Source organism: Globicephala melas, chromosome 1 (assembly GCF_963455315.2).
Source record: "Globicephala melas chromosome 1, mGloMel1.2, whole genome shotgun sequence".
NCBI lineage: Eukaryota > Metazoa > Chordata > Mammalia > Artiodactyla > Delphinidae > Globicephala > Globicephala melas.
Window position 1 is genome coordinate 100,249,775 of NC_083314.1, and position 21,322 is coordinate 100,271,096.

The window sequence follows — 21,322 nt, forward strand, 5'->3', positions numbered from 1 at the left end:
ACTTGATATTGTTGGAGAGCTCCTTCAGTAGTCAAATTATGTTGTTTGAATACAGTATTGGCTGAGGGATAAGCACAGTTGCTGTACCAGAAAGCACAAAATATGAGATAATTTTATTTTTCTTTTACACAATAGTAGACAGGCAAGCCAAGGCCTATTGTTGGTTTTATTTCTCAAGATCATCCAGTGGCTTGGTTTCTTCTGTCACCTCCACTCACATTCCACTGGAGAGAATTTAATCATGTAACCTAAAATGCAGGGGAGGCTGGGAAGTGTATTTCCTTGATGAGTGGCCATATGCCCCGCTGAAAAGAGGAAGAGTATCTATTACTAAAAGGAGAAGGGAAGAATAAGCACTGAGGAAAAATTAGTGTTGTGTGCCACAAATGCTGCTTCTTCCTCTTCGCTGAGATACATTTGATTATGTTTTCAGAGTTCAGCATTTGGGAGACTTTCAACTTCTATTTATGTGCCAGGCACTGTTATTGGAGCCGAGGTTAAGGGGGTGAACACAAAAATATAGCCTAAAGAAGAAGATGTAGCTCCTGCACCACAAGGGCAGCTCTGAGTCCTGGTAGCCTCCTGCCCCCTCAACTCATCTCTCTGAAGGTCCTGCTCATGACTCTCCGCTCCTAGCATTGAATGGGTAGCCACTCTGGGTCTGTGGTGGCAATGGCAGCAGCTCTTTTAAGCCTGGCTGTCTCCAGGACTCTGCTGCCACGTGGGGCTTGTACAGAGCTTCTGCTTACATTCTTCAGCCTGGTCTAGTGGTCCCACTGGAAGTTTCTTTACATCTGCTTTGTGCCTTCAGTAATGTTCAAAGTTTACCTACAGCTACATATTTAGATCTATTGATTAACTTTTTGGTATTTGGGAGCCAGTAGGATGTCTGGGCTGATTCTCCAATAGGTTACCCACCCCAAAACAAAAGCAATCTGACCGTAAGCCCTGTCCTCTTACAAAAGGCGTGAGACAATAGAGACAATGAACATTGGCCTCTGCCTCCAGGTCCTGGCACAGAGCTTCTAATATCCTTGTAATTTCCTAAGCAGTCGTTTGTTCCAATATCTGGTGTTTGACCTGGGTTGCGGACACTGAGATCTCTTGGATTTTTGTGAATGTGTTTTGTTCTAATGAGCTGACATGTGATGGGCTCCTGGAGGGGGCCCGGTCACCAGAAAGACCAAGCTGTGATTAGAAGCTTGGAACTTTCAGCCCTCTACCCCCATTCTCTAGAGAGAGGACAGGGGCTGAAAATTTGGTTCATGGTTGATTATGCCTACATGATGGAGCCTCCACAAACATCCCCAAAAGTGCAGCGTTCAGGGAACTTCTGGTCTGGTGGACACGTGGTGGTCCTGGGAGAGTGGCTGGCCTGGAGAGGGCCTGGAAGCTCTGTGCCGCTTCCTACACACCTTGCCCTGTGCATTTCTTCCATCTGGCTCTTCCTGAGTTATGTCCTTTTATAATAAACTGGTAATCTTAGAAGTAAACTGTTTTCCTGAGTTCTGGGAACCATTCCGGTAAATTGATTGAACCCAAGGAGGGGGTTATGGGAACCTTCAGTTCAGTCAGTCAGAAGCCTAGGTAACAACCTGGACTTGTGATTGGCATCTGAAGTGGGAGGGTGGGGGGAAGTCTTGTAGAACTGAGCCCTTAACCTGTGGGATCTGATGCTATCTCCAGGTAGATAGTGTCAGAATTCAGTTAAATTGTAGGACACCTAGATGGTGTCTCAGAGAATTGCTTGGTGTGAGGAAAAATGCATACACATCTGGTGTGAGAAGTGAGTGTGGCAGTAGTGTGGGAGTGAGAGACATGCACCGGAGGAAGAATGAGGTTGTTCCTGTTGAGGCCTCATCAGACTTTCCACTGCCACATTCTTAAATTGAAATAAGCAGCTGAACCTCCTGTCATTTGCAGGAAGCCTACAATATAAAAAAGAGGAACTAAAATAATGAAAGAAAAAACCTGATTCTCAGGGAAATAGATAATTCAGAGAACAGAAGCTATTTGGAAACAAGATAAAGCCCTTCAATACTCAGAAAAATTTAAGAAACTACTGAATCCGTTAAAAAAAAAAAAAGGTAAGAACTTTAGGACATGGCAAAGAGCATACAATGCATTTTTTTTAGAAAGGAAAAACAATTAAAATCTTCAAAAAAAAAAACTATACAAGAAACTCATAATCTAAAATCTAGTGGAAAATAGGAAATCTATAGACTTAAAGGAAAATGGAATGGATATGGATTCTAAGCAACAGATGGAATGAATAAGAAACTGGATGATATTAAAGATATTGGGTGGAATGCATTTACTTCTTTATCCTACAAGAAAAACAAAAAGATTCTAAGAAACCCCAAAGCAAAACAAAGAAACATTAAACAGTATGGGAAAGTCAATATTCTAAACATGAAGCAACACAAAGTGTAGTTAGATTTCTAACAATGTGTGGGAAGTAAGAAAAGAGAATCTGTTTTGTACATTGTCATATTGAGTGGCACTTGGATCAAGACTTGGAGACATAAATTAGGAAATCCATCTTGACTCTTCAGTGAACAATACTAAAATAATCAGTAATCATAATGTAGATATCTTTATAGTTTTCAATTTTGAAATCAATTTCCAGGCAAAACAGGGAAGACCTAATTAGGGTTACAGAATAGACTGTAAATATGTTATTCACCTTGACCAAGTTATTGACAGAAGATGGGAGGGGATGGGGAAAGGAATATAAATAGAATGCTACAGGTCCTATAATCCTCATCTACTATAGGAGAAATTCAATGGATGATGTCTTTGTTTGAGACAAGTAGACAGAAGTTTGGGTATTATATTAAGTCACAAAAGTAGCCAGTTAGAGGAGCTAATAATAGTGATATGAACATATAGAGAGTAGAAGTGAACAGAGGAGAGTGGCAGGAAATTAATAAAGAATGTCTAAAGGTATTGTATCAAGAAATAGTAGGAAGAGTATATTATTAACAAAAATGGTAATAACCAAAAAACCAAAGCAGATATATGTAAAAGATTTTGCCTTTAGGTTAGGGAACCGATGGTAGGGGACAGAGGAACACAGAATGATTGCTTTTCATTATATGGCTTCTGTACTACGTGGTTTTTAAAAACCTATTTGCATGTTTTATTTTGATAAAATTTTTAAGAACTAAATATGTATAAACAACTTGTTGCAATTAGAAGAATCCGCCCCCCCCCGCCCCCCTCAGAATAGGCTACTTACAAAGGGCTTTTCTTGGGGTGGAGTGGTGTAGGCAGATAACCTCTGAGTTAAAACTATACCCCTTGCTTCCATCATTTCTGCAATACTGAATTAATATCCTTAAGTATTACCAAATGATGTCACAAAATACAATTTTATTTATTATTTAAATCCTCACATATCATTGGTTGGAATGAAAAAAAAGGAGCAGTCACTTTGGAAAACAATTTGGTAGTTCCTTATAAAGTTAAACATACACTTACCATATGATCTAGCAATCCCACATCTAGGTATTTACTCAAGAGGAATGAAAACATTTGTGCACACAAAAACCAGTATGTGAATGTTTACAGTGACTTATAATGACTATAATGTTTATAGACTTATAAGTCACTATGCTTATAATTCCTGCAAACTGGAAACAACTCAAATGTCCTTCAGCTTGTGAATGGATAAACAAACTGGTACATACATACAATGGAATATTACTCAGCAATAACAAGGAATGAACTTCTGATACATGCGACATGGATGAATCTCAAATGCACTATGCTAAGTGAAAGACACCAGATGCAAAAGGCCATAGAAGCTATGATTTCATTCACATGATATTCTGGAAAAGGCAAATCTATAAGGAGAGAAAACAGATCAATGGTGCTATGGGTTGAATTGTGTTGCCCCAAAATTCATACGTTGAAGTCCTAACTCCAGTATCTCAGAATGTGACCTTATTGGAGTAGTGTCGTTACAGAGGTAATCAAGTTAAAAATGAAGCCTTTAGGGTGGGCCTTAATTCAACATCACTAGTGACCTTATAAAAAAGGAAAATGCGGACACAGAACCATAGAGGGAATATGATGTAAAGAGACATAGGAAGAAGTCAGTCATTTATAAACCAAGGGGAGAGGCCTGGAACAGATCCTTCCCCCACTGCCCTCAGAAAGAACCAACCCTGCTGACAACTTGATTTCGGACTTTGAGACGTAGATTTTCTATTTTTTAAGCAATTGAGTTTGTGGTACTTTGTTACAGGAGTCCTAGCAAACTAATACAAATGGTTTCTAGAGTGGGGGTGAGGCAAATGTTGAATATAAAGGGTCACAACGGGACATTTTGAGGTGATATGAATGCTGTTTCTTGATTGTGGTGGTTACATGACTGCATGTTTGTCAGAAATCACAGAACTCTACACTAAAAAGGGAAAATTTCACTCTTTGTAGAATTATACTTCTATAAACATGACTTGAAAAAAATTAACCAAAAAATGACATTTAAAAAAGATTACTTTTAAAAATTAAATATTGAAGAAGTGACCCAGGATGTATGTATATACAAGAATATTTACATTAATGTTGTTCATAATAATAAAACAGCAGAATGAAACACAATGTCCAAAATAGGAGATTATTTGAACAAACAGTAGTTAAAAGCAAAGCCAAAAGATAAAATTCTTTCCCTGACAGAACTTATATTCCAGCAGATGAGCTAGCCAATACATAAATAAAGAAATAAATATGTAAACATAATATCAGGTAGTGATAAGTTCTGTGAAGAAGATAAAGTAAGGTACGGGTAGAGAGTTAAAAGGAGCACTATTTTAGATACAGTAGTTTGATGTCAACAACTTTGCTCGGTTATAATCCCCAGTTATTCCATCAAATGCTGATCTAGATGTTGCTGTGAAGGTATTTTGTAGATGTGATTCAAGTCCATAATCAGTTGACTTTCGGTAAGGGAGATTGTCCGAGATATTGGGGTGAGCATGGTGCAGTGATGAGCATGTTAAAAGGCCTTAAAAGCAGAGGCTTCCCTGAAGAAGAAATTCCAGCTATGGTGAGAGAGAGAAAACTTGAGAGAAATTTATTATCTCGAAGACCATGTTATCTTAGAGTTTTATTAGCCAGGGAAGGGGGCTACATTTTGAATCACACATATTCTTACTCTGTTTTTTTTTTTTTTTTTTTTTTTTTTTTGCAGTACGTGGGCCTCTCACTGTTGTGGCCTCTCCCGTTGCGGAACACAGGCTCCGGACGCGCAGGCTCGGTGGCCATGGCTCACGGACCCAGATGCTCCGCGGCATGTGGGATCTTCCCGGACCTGGGGACGAACCCGCGTCCCCTGCGTCAGCAGGCGGACTCTCAACCACTGCGCCACCAGGGAAGCCCCTCTTACTCTGTTTTTAAAGGGCCTTTAAAAAAAAATTGGTACAGTGGTTCTCAAATTGTAGCCACAGACTAACAGCATTAGCATTGCCAGGATCTTGTTAGAAATGCAATTTTTCAGGTTTACCCCAGTCTTCCTGAATCAGAAACTCTGGAGGTGGGTTCTAGTAAACTGTGTTTTAAGGAATCCATCAGATGATTCTGATGCATATTAAAGCCTGAGAACCATGGGTCTAGAGAAATGACTGATATCATTCAAATGACAAAAACTCTAATACAGCAACTCTTGGGTATGTGAGAATAACCCTATTCTTGTTTAAGTGCACAGTTCTGAGTGCCTTCCTACAAAGTCTGTCCAGTAGGTCTGAGGTGGGCCCAGAAATCTCATTTTAGTCAGTAGGTAATTCTGATGCAGGAGGTCCACAGGTGACTCTGAGAACCATGCTCATTTGTCAATTGTTAGTCTCCAGTATATTCAACCTCTCAGCAACATTGGACATGATGGACCTCATCCACCTCCGGTACCACTTTCTACATTTTGGGACTCTCTCAGTTATCTTCCTACTTTACTGGCCAATCAATCACAATTTCCTTTACTGAACTTGCCTGTTCTTCCCAGCCTCTAAACATTAGTGCACTTGAGGCTTATTCTTTAGACCTCTTCTTTTTTCCATCCATGCTCACACCATAGTGCCAATGACTCAAATGTGTATCTTCATACATGTATATGAAAAGATATCTTCACTTGAATATTTTAATGGCATCTAAAACCTAATATATCCAACACTCATCTCTTGGTTTCTACCCTTCAAACCTGCTCCTCCCCTGTTTCCCACCAATCTTCCCATCCAAATAGATGCCACCACTTCCAATTTCTTCCTGTTTCCCTCAAGTTTTCTATCTTTGGATTCATCAAAATTTCTCCGCTGATCAGAATTGACTCAAGAGATAAAGTTCTGGTTGTTGCTTCCTTTGCTCTCAGAGAGGTAAAGTTATTAGTAATTCAGGTCAAGAATTTATTCAGTGTTCTGAACTTAGAGTCTTATTTTTAACATCTTAAAAGAAAATATCCCATTTTAGGCTAGAGAAGAGCAAACGTGGCCTACTGGGGTCAGCAGAGAACAGTGTGTTAAAGATTTAGACCCAGAGAAGGCACTGGGAGTGATTAGTTACTAAGCAACGCTCCTAAGCACTTAGATCACTGATGTGATCAGTACTCAGCTCTGCTGTTGGCTGATGGGAAGTAAGAGACTAGAGGAGAGTATTAGATGAGTGCAGAAGTGCCTCTCAGAGTTGGGACCAATGGACAGACATGGCAGCCATCATAAAGAGACAGCTGCTCCTGTTTGCTCCATAGGGATTATCAAAGTTTCCTGGAGAATCCATAAACTACTGAAATTATTATCTTTGTTGACTCCAGCCAGCCTGCTCAATGGCACACCATCCAGACTGGACTCTTTTAGCTATCAGTGAATTCACTTATGCTAAAAATGGACAAAAAGTTTCACTATTTCCAGACTGCCTATTATTATTATTTTTTTTGTCCTATCCCCTTTCTCTTACACATTCTGTTTTTGCCTTTGGCCCTCGATAGTCTAATGTCTGTGGGAAGAAGGCTTACATATAAGTATTGTAGGGGAGCAAAATTTGCCACCCCTAAATGTGTCTCTCTGGCATGAGGATTAATTGAAGCTGATTATTTTTAAGAAACAGAAGACTCAGGAAGTCTCTCTTCTACATTCTCCTTGGCTGCCTAAATAATTTAGATAAAGGGCCTGTTCCCAGAATAGAGCGATCACCAGAGATATAAGTGTGGTCGGGGGAGGGGGAGGGATGGGGACTCAGCTGGACCTAGAGATCAGAGTCCACTCTGTGTCCCATAGTCTCTGCATGGCCCAGCAAACATTTATTTACCAAACATTTACTTTTCTACCTCTATGTCAATTACCTTCCTCCTCTTTAAATTGCCCAAACTACTACCCCCAGCATCCTCTTTTGTCTTTAGCTGAAGATGGTACTTAAGGTGAGGATTTAGGCCATTTTGGCAAGTTACTCAGTTTTCCTGGCTCTCTCCCAGGTGTTCATGTTATTAAACTTTTGTTTGATTTTCTCTTGTTATTCTGTTTCGTGTCAATTTAATTCTTAAACCATCCAGAAGAACCTAGAAGGGTAGAGTAAAATTTCTTCATTCCCAACAATATTGAGAAAGAAGGAACTGATAATTGACTTGGGGAAATTAAAAGCAATTGGTTTCAACATTTTGGGCTGCTGCCCACAGTAAGAAATACATTTCATCTCACAAACCAGGATATATCTACTCATAATCAGAAAAGCTCATGAAATAGCATTCACTTACCCTTATCATATAAAGGTATTTTCTCAGATTTTTTTTCTATTTTATTTCATTAACAGTTTTCTGATTGTGACCACTAAAGATTTTACAGTCCACTGACAAATGGGTTGTGGCTCTGAGTTGAAAAACTCTAAGCTATAAAATATGAAAGAGACAAAAACGTTGAAAGTCCTCCAGGTTTAGTTTGAGTGGTGAGGAAAATGGGTACCACTAATTGATAAAAATAAAGAAGAAATTGGAAAGGGGAGTTGATAAGTTTCCTGTGGCTACTGTAACAAATGTTAAAGGAAAATAAAAATGGAGTTGGTGTTGCTAAGAGAGCTCTCTAAAATGAGCCAGGAGGCCATTGAGGAGGTGTGACTTGTGTGCATCTTGGCCTGGATGAAATCTGGTCTTTTGATTCTTGTCCTACTCAGAATCCTTGTTGGACCGTTACTCTAGGGTGGCTCCTGGCAGCCTGTCTGCTTGTTTGGGCCCTTGCCCTAGAGCAGCTCATGATTCCTGGAGGACAGACGTTTCCTGACGTGCATCAGGGGTGGTCACGGTTCTTTGGCAGCCATGTGGCTTTAGTCTTTGTGGGCCCTTGACTCTTTCTCTTCCCCAGAACACTCTTTCGGTTTTCCCTGAATCTGTGTCTCCCAAATTGCAATTCCTAAGACCCCAAATAAAGCTGTTTTTTCTTTGCTGCCTCAATACTGATTATTGTTTGACACAAATTACCATAAACTTGGGATCTAAAACAACAAAAATTTATTCTCTCACAGTTCTGGAGGCCAAAAGTCCAAAATCAATATCACTGGGCCAAAGTCAAGATGTTGGCAGAAGCACACACCCTCCACAGGCTCTAGGTGAGAATTTGTTCCTTGTCTCTCCAGCTTCTGGAGACTGCGTGTGTGTAGGCACATGGGTTTACCAGGTAATTGTGCCTCTTCCTTCCTCCCTTCCTCCCTTCCTTCCTTCCTCCCTCCCTCCCTCCCTCCCTCTCTTCCTTCCTTCCTTCCTTCCTTCCTTTCTTTCTTTCTTTCTTTTCTTTTCTTTTTTTTTCTTTCTCATCCACCTAAGAAATCACAGTATATTAGAGTAGATGTAGAACCATTTTGTACAAATATAGGTTAGTGCCTAGCACAATATCTGCCATATTGTAGGTCCTTGACAAAATATTTGTTGGATGATTGTGATAATTCTTTTCCTTTTAAGTGACCTTTGCCCTAAAAATCTAGTATTTTTCTGGTCCATTATGTGTCTCTTCTTGGACATCAGAAACCTGCATTCAGAATTTGGCATGGAACCTTAGAGGATATATGGTTCCGGTTGTAATCCCTCATTTTTACTCTTTTGCTTTTCTTAATTTTTTAAAAAAATTAATTAATTTATTTTTGGCTGCGTTTGGGTCTTCGTTGCTGCACGTGGGCTTTCTCTAGTTGCGGCGAGTGGGGGCTACTCTTCGTTGTGGTGCACGGGTTTCTCATTGCGGTGGCTTCTCTTGTTGCGGAGCACAGGCTCTAGGCACGCAGGCTTCAGTAGTTGTGGCACATGGGCTCGTAGTTGTGGCTCGTGGGCTCTAGAGCGCAGGCTCAGTAGTTGTGGTGCACGGGCTCCGCGGCATGTGGGATCTTCCCAGACCAGGGCTCTAACCTGTGTCCCCTGCATTGGGAGGCGGATTCTTAACCACTGCACCACCAGGGAAGTCTCATTTTTACTCCTGAGGTAACAAAAACAGAGAAGATAAGTGATTTGTCTAGAATGATCTCGTGCTCTTTTCACCACACTCCTTTGCCTTTTCACATTCGTTTTAAGCCAAGCTTCTTTTGAGTTCACCTGTCAACCTAAAGAAGCAGTACTATTACTAAAATGCGGTAATACTCTAGGTCTTTCTCCTGTTGGTATTTATTTTCTTCAAAAGCAAAATGCTTCATTCCACAGGGACTCAGAGTGACTCATCTAATCACAGCTTTACACAGTGGATCCACTCTCATACCTTATATCTGCTTCCTGCTGCAACTTTGGAAATGTGTAGTGGCATTTTTTGGGTTATCACTATTAATGGGTAGAGCAGGGTTTCTGTATTTTATAGCTCGAATAGTGGAATGCTTAGACATTCTACATGAGCAGGACAGTGTGTTACAACAAGGAAATATCTCAATTGAAAATAATTACTAGAAGGCAATGTCCTGTGCCACAAAGAGTTATCCTCTATGTATTTACATTACAGTAGACTTTTATGACTTCAGATCATCTCCATTTTTTTTATGGTAAAAAAAATTATGGTGAAAGTAAAGATTTTTTCAAGAGATTAATTTTATCCAGAGAAGTCAGAATTGGGTCTCAGTAATAACATTAGTGTTGTCGTTCGGGTCCCGAAGAAGAGGCGGACAAGGAGAATGGATTTAAACAGATGAACAGCAGGGGACTCAGGACTCCAACAGTCAAGAGTCCCAGACCTCTGCCCGTCCACATATTTATTTACTGGATACACAATGAGCTTGTTTTTCAGCTAGTAAAAAATAGAAATCAGATACAGATCATCGGCTTCAAAATATGTTTCGGCCTGCAGGCAAGTTCGTACAAAAACATTTGCGAACCCATTAAAGTAATTAAATTGTTAAAGCTTTTCTTGTTCTTAAACAACATGAACAAGTCGTTCCAGGATGCTTAATTCTCTGAACACTTCAAAGAGGTGCTGGAACCATTTGTGATCCTTCAGCCAGATGTCTCTTGTGTGCGAGGACATTTCCGTGTTCTCAAGAATGCTGTCCCAAAACAACCTTTTCATATAAGCTAAACGTTTTGGACACTTTCCACAACGTTAGTTATCTTTTGAAGACACAGATAATTTTAGCCAGGGTTTGGGTGAAGTGGCAGATATTCTTTAGGATCATTCATCATAGAGAAATCGCATTATGTTGAGTAATTTAAGGAGTAGGCTGTGTTTAGAGGAGAATAATGTGAAGTGACCTGGAACTGGTAGAAAGAAAATTATGAAGAAGAATGTTGCTACTACTAATCTAATACTGAGAATGGCTTGTGTTTTCAGAGAACATGTGAAATATGGATTTAGTGAACAGAGTTTGGTTAGAAGTTCATGGGTAATTTTGGAAAAATTTCTTATTGTGAAGCACTGGGAAGATGGGGCATCTCATTCACAAATCAAAAAAAGTTTTTTTTCTTTTAAGTATGATTTTTTAAACACTTCTGTGTCAGGCACTGTGATTTACAGATATTATTTCATTTTACCATCTGTATATGGAATCTGGACATTCATTCATTCAGTAATAAGTAGTAAGTGAAGGTTTTTTGAGCGGAAGAATTACATGATGTGACTTATACTTTAGAAAGATTAATATGATAGCATGTGGGATGGCTTATTAGGTTGATGAGAAACTGGAGGCACTTAGTAGATAATGACCATAGTCCAGCTGAAAAGTAATGAGGACCTAAGCCAGAGTGATGGCAGTGGAGATAGAGAAGAGGGGATGAATTTGGATGAATTTGGATGAGATGGCCATAATTAAAGGCTGAGTGAGAATGAGTCCATTTTAGACAGTGGGTTTGGTTTTATTGAGTTGAGGCAGGGTCTAATCAATTGGAGATATTTTACTTCAATGTAATTTTTAATGAAATGTTGACTATAATAGGAAGGGTTTTTTTTGTTTGTTTTTGTTTACATCTTTATTGGAGTATAATTGCTTTACAATGGTGTGTTAGTTTCTGCTTTATAACAAAGTGAATCAATTATACATATACATATGTCCCCATATCTCTTCCCTCTTGCATCTCCCACCCTCCCTATCCCACCCCTCTAGGTGGTCACAAAGCACCGAGCTGATGTCCCTGTGCTATGCGGCTGCTTCCCACTAGCTATCTATTTTACGTTTGGTAGTGTATATATGTCCATGCCACTCTCTCACTTTGTCCCAGCTTACCCTTCCCCCTCCCGTTTTTTGTGTTTTTTTTTTTTTTTTTTTGCGGTACGCGGGCCTCTCACTGTTGTGGCCTCTCCCGTTGCGGAGCACAGGCTCCTGACGCGCAGGCCCAGCGACCATGGCTCACGGGCTTCGCCGCTCCGCGGCATGTGGGATCTTCCTGGACCGGGGCACGAACGCGTGTCCCCTGCATCGGCAGGCGGACTCTCAACCACTGCGCCACCAGTGAAACACACCGCTCCCGTTTTTAAGCTTGGCCCATCAGCCCTCATTCACACTTGACAGTGTAGAGAGTTAATAGCTCTGGCTTAGAACCGGGTCTGTCACTTTTCTCTGCCTGACCTTGGGCTATTTACTTAGCGAGGCACATTCTTAGCCTTCTCAGCTGCATAATGTCCATAACAAATACCTTTTATCTAGAGTCCTTGTGAGACTTGGATAGGATAATTCATGTGCCTCGGTCAAAACAGAAGCTCAATAGATCGTTATTATTGTTCTTGCTATACTTTATTTGCCTTATTCATTCTCATTCTCTTATGAGTATGCAGTAGATTTTTCCAGTGGCTGCATGATGTGCTTATATGATATTGCAACAGACTGAATACAGAAGATATGAGAATTCAGCTGTCTTCTATTAACCCAGGCACAGAAGAAATTTGTAAAAATTTAAACAATACTACTCTTCTCACTAAATTCTTATTTTTGAAAAACATTTATAAAAGCAAGAGTAAAAAAATATCATGTCAACATGTAGAGTTCATTATTGTCATTTGTCCATAAATAAATTTGTGGAATTTGTGAATAAGTATTTAAATATTTCTCACTTTATTTTTTTTAATACAATAGATATTGACAGACATCACCCCCATAACCAAACATCTCTTAGAGGCTGCAATAATTTTTAGGAGTTGCAAAGGGGTCCTGAAACCAAAAAAATTTGAGAACTGCTAATTTAGAGACATGAGAGCAGGCCCCAATAGGCTAGTATGTACTTCTCAGAGTCCAAGGTCCATTGTAGACTTTAATAAATTGGGTTTCCTTTCTGGCAGCTGACAAGTAGCTGATGAAGAACCCCGTAGAGGTGAACTTCTGGGAGGGAATGATAAGGGGAATTATAACTGGGGACTTTCAGGGAAATGACAGGCCTGGAAAGGGTAGTTTTAGATAGTGCTAAGCCTCTCCATTCAGTTTTTTCTACTGTACTTTAGGATTAAAGATTATGATAGTATATTCTAAGAATTATTTGTTTTATAGACTTTTTATCACGCTTTTGGCATGTAAAGTGTCCACTGGGGACTATTACTGGAAAGAGTCTAACTAAAACTAGAGAAAGTTATGTCACCACTTGGCGCTTTATATAGAAGGACTGAAGATCAACTGACTTAGTTTAAATTCATTCACGTTCCAAGCAGCTTTAGGATAGAAAACCAGAGCTGCATCTTCTTTATATAAAGCTTCTCTCTAAAATCCTGTAAAGGGGGCTTTTGTTACTTGTGACAAGTTCCTAAAGAGAAAGATTAAAGTGATGGTGTTCTTTCCCTACTTTTCTCCCCTTTAGAAATGGTTCTAGAGTTTACTAGTGTGATTGCCAACCAGTGATCACAGGTCACGGCGTCTGTGACAAAGTCTGTTTTCCAGTCTGCACATGTTAGTCATGGTCTGAAGTGTTTAATATTTTCAGAACATTATCTTTTCCTAGACCTGATTTTTTTTTTTGCAAAAAGAATCTTGGAAAAACAATGATTAAAGGCTTAAAAAGAAACAAAAACAAACAGAACTCCTAAATTCCAAGGTAAATTTTGCATAATAAAAGAATTCTTTTGCATTATGTCATTTACACTTTCAAAGGCTTCATTTCTATGCAGTCTGATTCTATTACACCTTTTGTAGTTAATTGGAATAGTTTGCTAATTACTGTTATTCTCTAGATAGGGTTGCCATATAAAATAGAAATTTGAATTTCAGGAAAACAATGAATCACTTTTTAATATAAGTATATCCCCAATATTGCATAGGACAATACTTATGTTAATGAATTATTTGTTGTTTATCTGAAATTCTAATTTAACATCCTATACATTAATTTGCTAAATTTGGCAACCCTAACCTAAACACAAACAGGTTCTTTGGTTTGTCTTTACTTAGCATTATATAGAACAGGTTGTATTTTCAAATGGTTTTATAGTAAAAGACAAGAACTTAATTTTCTCAGTGAAACAATTATTAGTTGGAAAAAAGTGTTCCTTTGTGTAAAATAGAATGGTTAATTCTCAGAAACTGAGTCCTAAGACTAGCACTGGTCTTGCAAATCCAGTTTTCCGTTTCAGTTTGGGAAACGTTCTCTTTTCTTTATGGGTAAACTGGCTCCACCCAGCTGCTGAAATGAGATATAAGTTGTAACAAAACCGGAAGCTGGATAGGCTGCCTTTGCTTCTCGAGGTAAGTGTCTCCTGTTTTCTTTATGTCCGAGCTCTTCGCAAAGCGCTTACAAATTGAATCCAGCTCGGTGACAGTACTGAGAGAGCAGGCGCCTGTGCTGACCCGGGCGGTCGGCGACGCAGGATGGATGCTTTATTAACAAACTGTTCTGGAGCTTGCGAGCTTGTGTTGAGCTAATGAGTGCTCACGAACGAGTTAGATTAATGACAAGACACGTGACTTTGACTACGGAGCTTTAATCCCATGAAAAGGGTGATTGTAAGTAGAGACGTGTCTGGGATCATGAAAAGCATTGACTTTATTCATGCATCAGTGTTTTTATTTTTTGTTTTTAATTTTAAGCAACGGAAACTCCCTTTTTATCTAAAGCTAATGGCGTAATTACCTATATGGAGGTTACTTAGAGCCCTATTTGGCTTTTAAAGTGTCTTTTAATTTAGAAATCTTAGCTCCCCTCACCCCCACCTCTGGTGTGCCTTTAGAATTTCAGAGACTCTCTGGGGTGACTAGGTGTTACCTCTGCCCTGTCTTGTGCTGCCCTAAGGGCAAAGGGGAGTTTTCCGTTTGTAAATGTATTATTAGAAGTATTTCTTTATAAAGCTAAACTTCTTAGTTCAGATATTTTCTTTTTTCTCTGAATTAATGAAAAAGTAGAAGGATTTGAATGTTTACTTGGATAGTGGAGAAGTGGGAGGCTAAAATTTGGTCTATTGATTTACTGAAAACAACGAGCTAGACTTTTTAAAGGATGGTTTTGTTTAAAGGGATGTGTTCTACTAAGTCTTTTAATAAGCCAGTACGTGGATTCTTTTTGCTGGCTGTACCTTCTGTTTCACACCTGTCCACTTAGGTAATGTCAGATTCCCTGGAAATCACATTGTAGTACATTGCATTGAGTGCTGTTTTCAAGGTTGTCTGCTAGTCATTGTGAAAGGAAATCAAGGAGTAGGATGCCTTTGCTGCCTTCAGAAATTTGCCTTAAGACAAGTCAACCAGTTGTGGCCGAAAAATTTTTTATTAGCAAAAAAACCAAAGCTTTTGGAGCGTCCCAGAAGAGACTGGTGAAAGTTGGCGGAATTAGGCAAAATTCCAAGGAAGAAAGGATTTTAATGGAAGACCTTTATGGTGGGCACTGTGCTAAATGTTTTGTAGATGTTATTTCATTTAATCCTCACATAAATCCCTTGATATTGGTAGCATTGTCTCTAACAAAATGAGAAATTTTAGGCCCAGTGAGATTAAATAATTTGTCCAAGGTCAGTCATTAAGGTGGTACCTGCTGGATTCAAACCTAGGTCTGTGTGATTTCAAAGTCCTTACCACACACTGTCTCATAGGACAGAGTAGCTGATAGCATTTTAAATGGACCTTGAATGACAATAACAGTAAAAGTAATATAGAATGTTTGAAAATAGAAAAAAGAAAAAAATCTGAACACCTTACAATTAATTTAATGTGTTTCTTTATAGTCTTCAAATATGCATGTCTTGTAGTGTTTTTTAAATTACAAAGCACTACAGGCTTTAAAAAATATGCAAAATTCAAAGAGGATTAAAAAGAAGAAGTCCACTTCTTTTCCCATATTGAAAACAGTTTCCTAGGGGGTAACCACTATTGAGAACGGTTAAAGCATGGTGTTTTTTCTTTTCCCTTTTCTTTTATATGCACTTGGTACATTATGTATCATTTTGTAGTTTGCTTGTTTTCATTCCTCATTGTGACAAGAGCATGTTTCCACCTAAGTACATGCAGATTCACGTCCTAAGCTTTTCTGAAAAGAGTTAACACTCGTAAAGGACTTAAAAGAATGCCTAGCTCTTAGAAAGCAGTCAGGAATTATTAGCTGTTATTTTGGTCGTCGTCTACTCTATTTCATTCTTTTAAATGGGTACACGGTATTTTATTTTTAAATTGTTTTTATTAAAGTATAGTTGATTTACAATGATGTGTTAAGTTCAGGTGTACAGCAAAGTGATTCAGATATACACACACACACACACAATTACATGCACACATATGTATATGTCTATTCTTTTTCAGATTCTTTTCCCTTATAGGTTATTACAAAATATTGAATATAGTTCTCTGTGCTATATATAGATCCTTGTTGGTTATCTGTAGTGGTGGGTACACAGTATTTTAGAGTCTGGGTATAGCATAGTATATTTTTGTAACCACCTAAATTGTCTTAAAGTTTTGCTATTACAAATAATCATTGCATAATTGTGGGGGTTTTCTTTTTCTTTCTTTCTTTCTTTTTTTTAAATTGAAGTATTATTGACTTACAATATTATATTAGTTTCAGGTGTACAACATAGTAATTCACATTTCTATAGAATATACTCCATACAAAGTTATTATAAAATGTTGACTGTATTCCCTGTGCTGTTAGTTGTGTGGGGTTTTTTATAGGATAAATTCCTAGAAGTGAAATTCCTCAGTCAAAGATTAAACATATTTTAGTTTAGTAGGAAATTGTCAAATTTCCTCCAAAAATATTGCAGCAGTTTATACTCTTCAGTGTATGAGCACACTTATTTCTCCACATGCTTGCTTATATTGGATATTATCAGTCTTTTGCATTTTACATGAAATAATAGGCAATGTACCTTTATTTTTAACATAGTTTAAGCACAGTGTTCAGATATTTTCTGTATCTATTTTTTTTCCCATTTAACATATATCTGTTTTTACATAGGTAGGAATTTGATGGATGGCATAATGGAGGTCCCAGTTAGAAGACAGAACATGGAGAGGAAAAAAAGTGAGGTACTTGTTCCAGAAATAAGTACAAATGGTACATTGTTGATAGAACATGGATTGGGCTGAATACACATTAAATGCCTAATGCTTTTGTCTTTAATTGAATAATTCCAGGGAAGCTGTTGAAGGTTTTTGGTGAGCGGAGTGATATGATGAGAATTGTGCCTTAGGAAAATGGTCTTGTGGTGTTGCGTAGGATTCGAATGGAGATACAGAAACAGGGAGGCCAATTGAGAGTATTTCATGAATCTGGGTGACAGATAATGAAGGCTTTGTGCTTGAAGGTGGTGTCCGAATGGAAAACTGCAGACAGATGTAATAGAGGGAATGGAAGGTAGAAGAGAGAAACAGAAGGGCTAGGTAGATGTCCGGAAGGGTGGAGGTCGAATCTGCTGAACTTATTTGGAAATTGGGGTCCCAAAGAGTGTTTGGAGTCAAATCTTGAGAACTTGGGCTTTCAAATCTTTTTTTTTTTAAATCAGTTTTTGGCTGCGTTGGGTCTTCGCTGCTGCACACGGGCTCTCTCTAGCTGCAGCGAGCGGGGGCTACTCTTTCTTGTGGTGTGCGGGCTTCTTACTGTGGTGGCCTCTCCGATTGCAGAGCATGGGCTCTAGGTGCGTGGGCCTCAGTAGTTGTGGCACGTGGGCTCAGTAGTTGTGGCTCATGGGCTCCAGAGCGCAGGCTCAGTAGTTGTGGTGCACGGGCCTAGTTGCTCCGCGGCATGTGGGATCTTCCTGGACCAGGGCTTGAACCTGTGTCCCCTGCATTGGCAGGCAGACTCCCAACCACTGAGCCACCAGGGAAGTCCTGGGATTTCAAATCTTGTTGACTAGAAATGTGTTGATAGGCCACCGTCAAAATAGGAAAGTCAGATTCAAGAACTAGTTTGGAGGAAAAAATAATGAATTTCATTTCAGAAAAATTGAGCTTAATGTCATCCAAACAGAAATCTATGTATAGTTGGAAATTTGAGTTGAAGCATTGTGGAGATGCGGGATGGGGGCAATTGAAAGGCTTGGGAAATATTATTCAGGGGTGATAATTGAAGCTATGGAAGGGATAGCCTGTAGAGAAATGTGGGGGTCAAGGAAAACAGTCTTGGGGATTGATATCTTCATGTAAGGGTCATGAAGAGAGACCAGATTTATAGTATTTTTTATAACGACTGTTTCTAACATTTGACCTTGGACCTAGTTAGGCTATTCTTCACTGCCCTCCAAAGTCCATTCTCACTTTGCTCTTTCTATCTCTACTTCTTTTATTGCTCCCAAAGTGTGCTCATTCTGAATCCCTTTTCCTGTGGGATTACTGTGTCAGCTTTTAGTGTCTGATTTGAAGCTGTGGATAACTTAGTGGTTAAAACCTCACAGACTAGACTGGAGATCATACTTTTCACCACTCATTTGCTGTGACTTTGGCAAGAATCTTAATCAGTGCCCTGTTTTACATACTGGGGACAATAATACCCCTCACACCTTCCTGGGTTGTTTTGAGGAATGTGTGCTAAGTCCTTGACATGATGCCTGATATGTTGTGAGCCCTTAGCGCTTCTATCATATTCTCCTTTACCTCTCAATTGCCATAATAAAATGCAGTTTTTTTCCTGTTCTGTCCCTATGTGATCTTAGGCAGTAGTTTTTTTTTTTTTTTTTTTAAATAACCTCTGTGAGCTTCAATTTCCATGCAATAAAAATACGTTTTTGTTTTTTCCAGGGATTAGAGTTCATACATGTGAAGCACCTACTATGTTGACTAGAATAGAACAGGCATTCAATAAATAGTAACATCATTTAAATGATATATTAATGGTATTTGCTTTTGTTTCATCTATTAGTTTTGTGCCTTTAGAGAAGGGACCATTCCACTTAGCACCTAATATTGTTTTTAGGACAGGACTATTGTGAGGGCCATGTGGAATGATCCAGATGAAAGCTCTGTGTGTAATAAGATATTTGCTTCCAATCATTTTTCCAGAGAATGAATAAAGTGGAAAAGTTGCTTTCTGATGATGCTGTGATTAGAGGAATCAGAATTATATCAGAGAGCTCCCAATTCCTGTTTCTTCAGTGGTTTCCTCTACCTTTCTTTTTACTTAAACTCTAAATTCTTTTCAGAATTCTTTTCAACCATTTTAGGTTGTCAGACCTGACAGATCTCATTGTGCCACCATTTTTTATGCTCTATGTTTTTTAGAATCTTTACTGAAAATGTCATAATTCCCATTTTTTATTTAAAAAATCATTTTTCTCTGTACTTCCTGCTGTGAAAATGGAGTCTGAAACATTTTTATCTGGGGAAGTGGAAATACTTGACCTGTTTTTCAATTTCCCTATAATTTGAGATCCAGCTATCAAAGTCAATTTAACTCTTGATGTGGAAGTTTTCTATGAATGTAAAGTTAAATTGCTAGAAAGAAGGGGAGCAAATTTTCTGAAATATTTCAGAAAGCTTGAACAAGTTAAATGCAGATGAAAGAAATATATGGAAACCTCCGTTGTTTAACCACAATAGTGTTCAGAAGAAATTAGCACATACTGGTGATGCGGAAAGTTGCTAGTGATTATAAATAATGGCAACTACCATTTATTGGCAACTTAGTGTTTTTAGGCATTGTACTACTTTTTTTTTTTTCCCTGGTACGCGGGCGTCTCACTGCTGTGGCCTCTCCCGTTGTGGAACACAGGCTCCGGACGCGCAGGCTCAGCGGCCACGGCTCACGGGCCCAGCCGCTCGGCGGCATGTGCGATCTTCCCGGACCAGGGCACGAACCCGTGTCCCCTGCATCGGCAGGCGGACTCTCAACCACTGCGCCACCAGGGAAGCCCAAGTAGGCTAATTTAGATTTCACGTTTGTCACAGCATGCCCCCACTCACATTGTTCATTGTGAAATTTGGATTCTTGCTGTACCTGTTTACTTTCCACATCCTTCTCTCTCCAAGGAGGGAGCAATGATGTGGAGTGAAGAGAATGAGAATGTTGGAGTTAGATTTAGGTTCTAATCCTAAAAGTGTACACGGTTTCGGGTACACTCCCTGGCCTCAGTTTCTTCATCTCTAAAATGATGATAATATCTGCTTGTTGTAAGGATTACATTAGATGTACTATCTACCAGTTTCCCACCAAATGTCTGTTTCTTTTTCTTCTTATTCACACTATGGCCCCTTTATTCCCCCCCCCGCCCCCACCCCGTATTAAAATGTAATCCTTTCCTTTCTTATTGTTATAGAAATTTCATTGCTTTCTGTATATCTCTTGTGCTTAGTCTTAACTTTTCTGATTTTATCAACCTCCTTATCCTTCTCTGGTTCTACCTACTTTTCTAAAACTTTCTGCCTAATTCTCTCACTGTACAAGTGAACATCTATTTGTACCTCTAACCCCAGTCCATCTAGGTTTTGGTCACAGGCCTACCAGGTTTGCCCCAGATCCTAGATGAAATGCTGAAATTACACATGTGCTGTGTCCCAAAATTAACTTTTAATTCAGCTTGGAATTTCAATTCTATTTTTTAATGGAAGCAATATTATAAATGGTGGTTCTGTCACTAGGCCAAAAGCCCAGAAACTAAAGCATGTTTAACTCATAAGTTAATTGAAAATTTTATACTTATAACAAAGTAAAAGAATATAATGCCATTGCAGTTTTAGTAATAAAATAAAATAAAAACAATATTGAATAAGTAGTTATTTACTTTATACATTGTTTGTAGTATGTACTTGATGGAAATTTTGAATGGAGCATTTAAGTGCTTTAGGGACTGCAGTGTTTGTATATTATGGTTATGATGAAATAAATATTCACGTTTTAAGGCAATACAAGAAAAATTTAAACATAATATTTTTTCTCTGCCCCTTTGTGTGTGCACTCCCCCCTCCCTCCCCCCTAGTGTGCACTATGCATCTGTATTATGGGTTAACCAGACTTCCCCAAAGGCAGAAATACCTGCTCAACCATAAAGATCGATTTTTCTTCTGGCACCAGTCATGTAACTCCTTGAAAAATAACATTCCTTTCTCAATCCAGTAAGGGATTGATTACCCATCACACACCTTGTACATGCAGACATCTTTGGTGAACTTTATGTACGATGCCAATATATTATTTCCCTTAAAGATAGTGATTGGTGTGAAACAAACTGGTCAGGTGACCTGGGGAGATACTGGGCTATACCTAATGGAAGTTCTTAGCTTAAATTCTTACTTATGACCTTATTAATGTTACTAGCTGTATTATTTGTATTCTGCCTATTTTACACAATTATTGTTTCTTGCATTACCAACGTGTGGCTGAACCTCAGATACATTTAGTGATGATTAGGAAACCTGAAACAATTGAGCAAATATATAGTACTATACGATCATTGATTGTAATAGTGTAACTCTAGTTGTGGGAAGAAGCAACAAGAGGGAACCATTTCCTGGACCATAACAGACTAGTAAGACAGATGGTCTGGAGACTTTT

General features: G+C 38.8%; 1 protein-coding gene across 11 annotated transcripts in view; it reads left to right on the forward strand.

The window, feature by feature from the left end:
* The window catches only part of FRRS1 (ferric chelate reductase 1), a 99,411-nt gene that overhangs the window by 38,451 nt on the left and 39,638 nt on the right, over window positions 1-21,322 (forward strand). For 4 of the 11 annotated variants that reach the window (XR_009564619.1, XR_009564617.1, XM_060302362.1 and 1 more), the window contains exons 1-2: window positions 7,239-8,583; window positions 16,796-16,866. Coding sequence is in view for 7 of the 11 variants with exons in the window: in XM_060302362.1 (XP_060158345.1) it covers window positions 16,807-16,866 (60 nt within the window). In the remaining 4 variants the exon portion in view is untranslated. Of the gene's footprint in view, window positions 1-5,197; window positions 6,369-7,238; window positions 8,584-14,058; window positions 14,098-14,228; window positions 14,356-16,795; window positions 16,867-21,322 lie in introns of those variants that run through there. The other 7 variants (XM_060302327.2, XM_060302316.2, XM_060302356.2 and 4 more) reach the window with 6 other exon arrangements.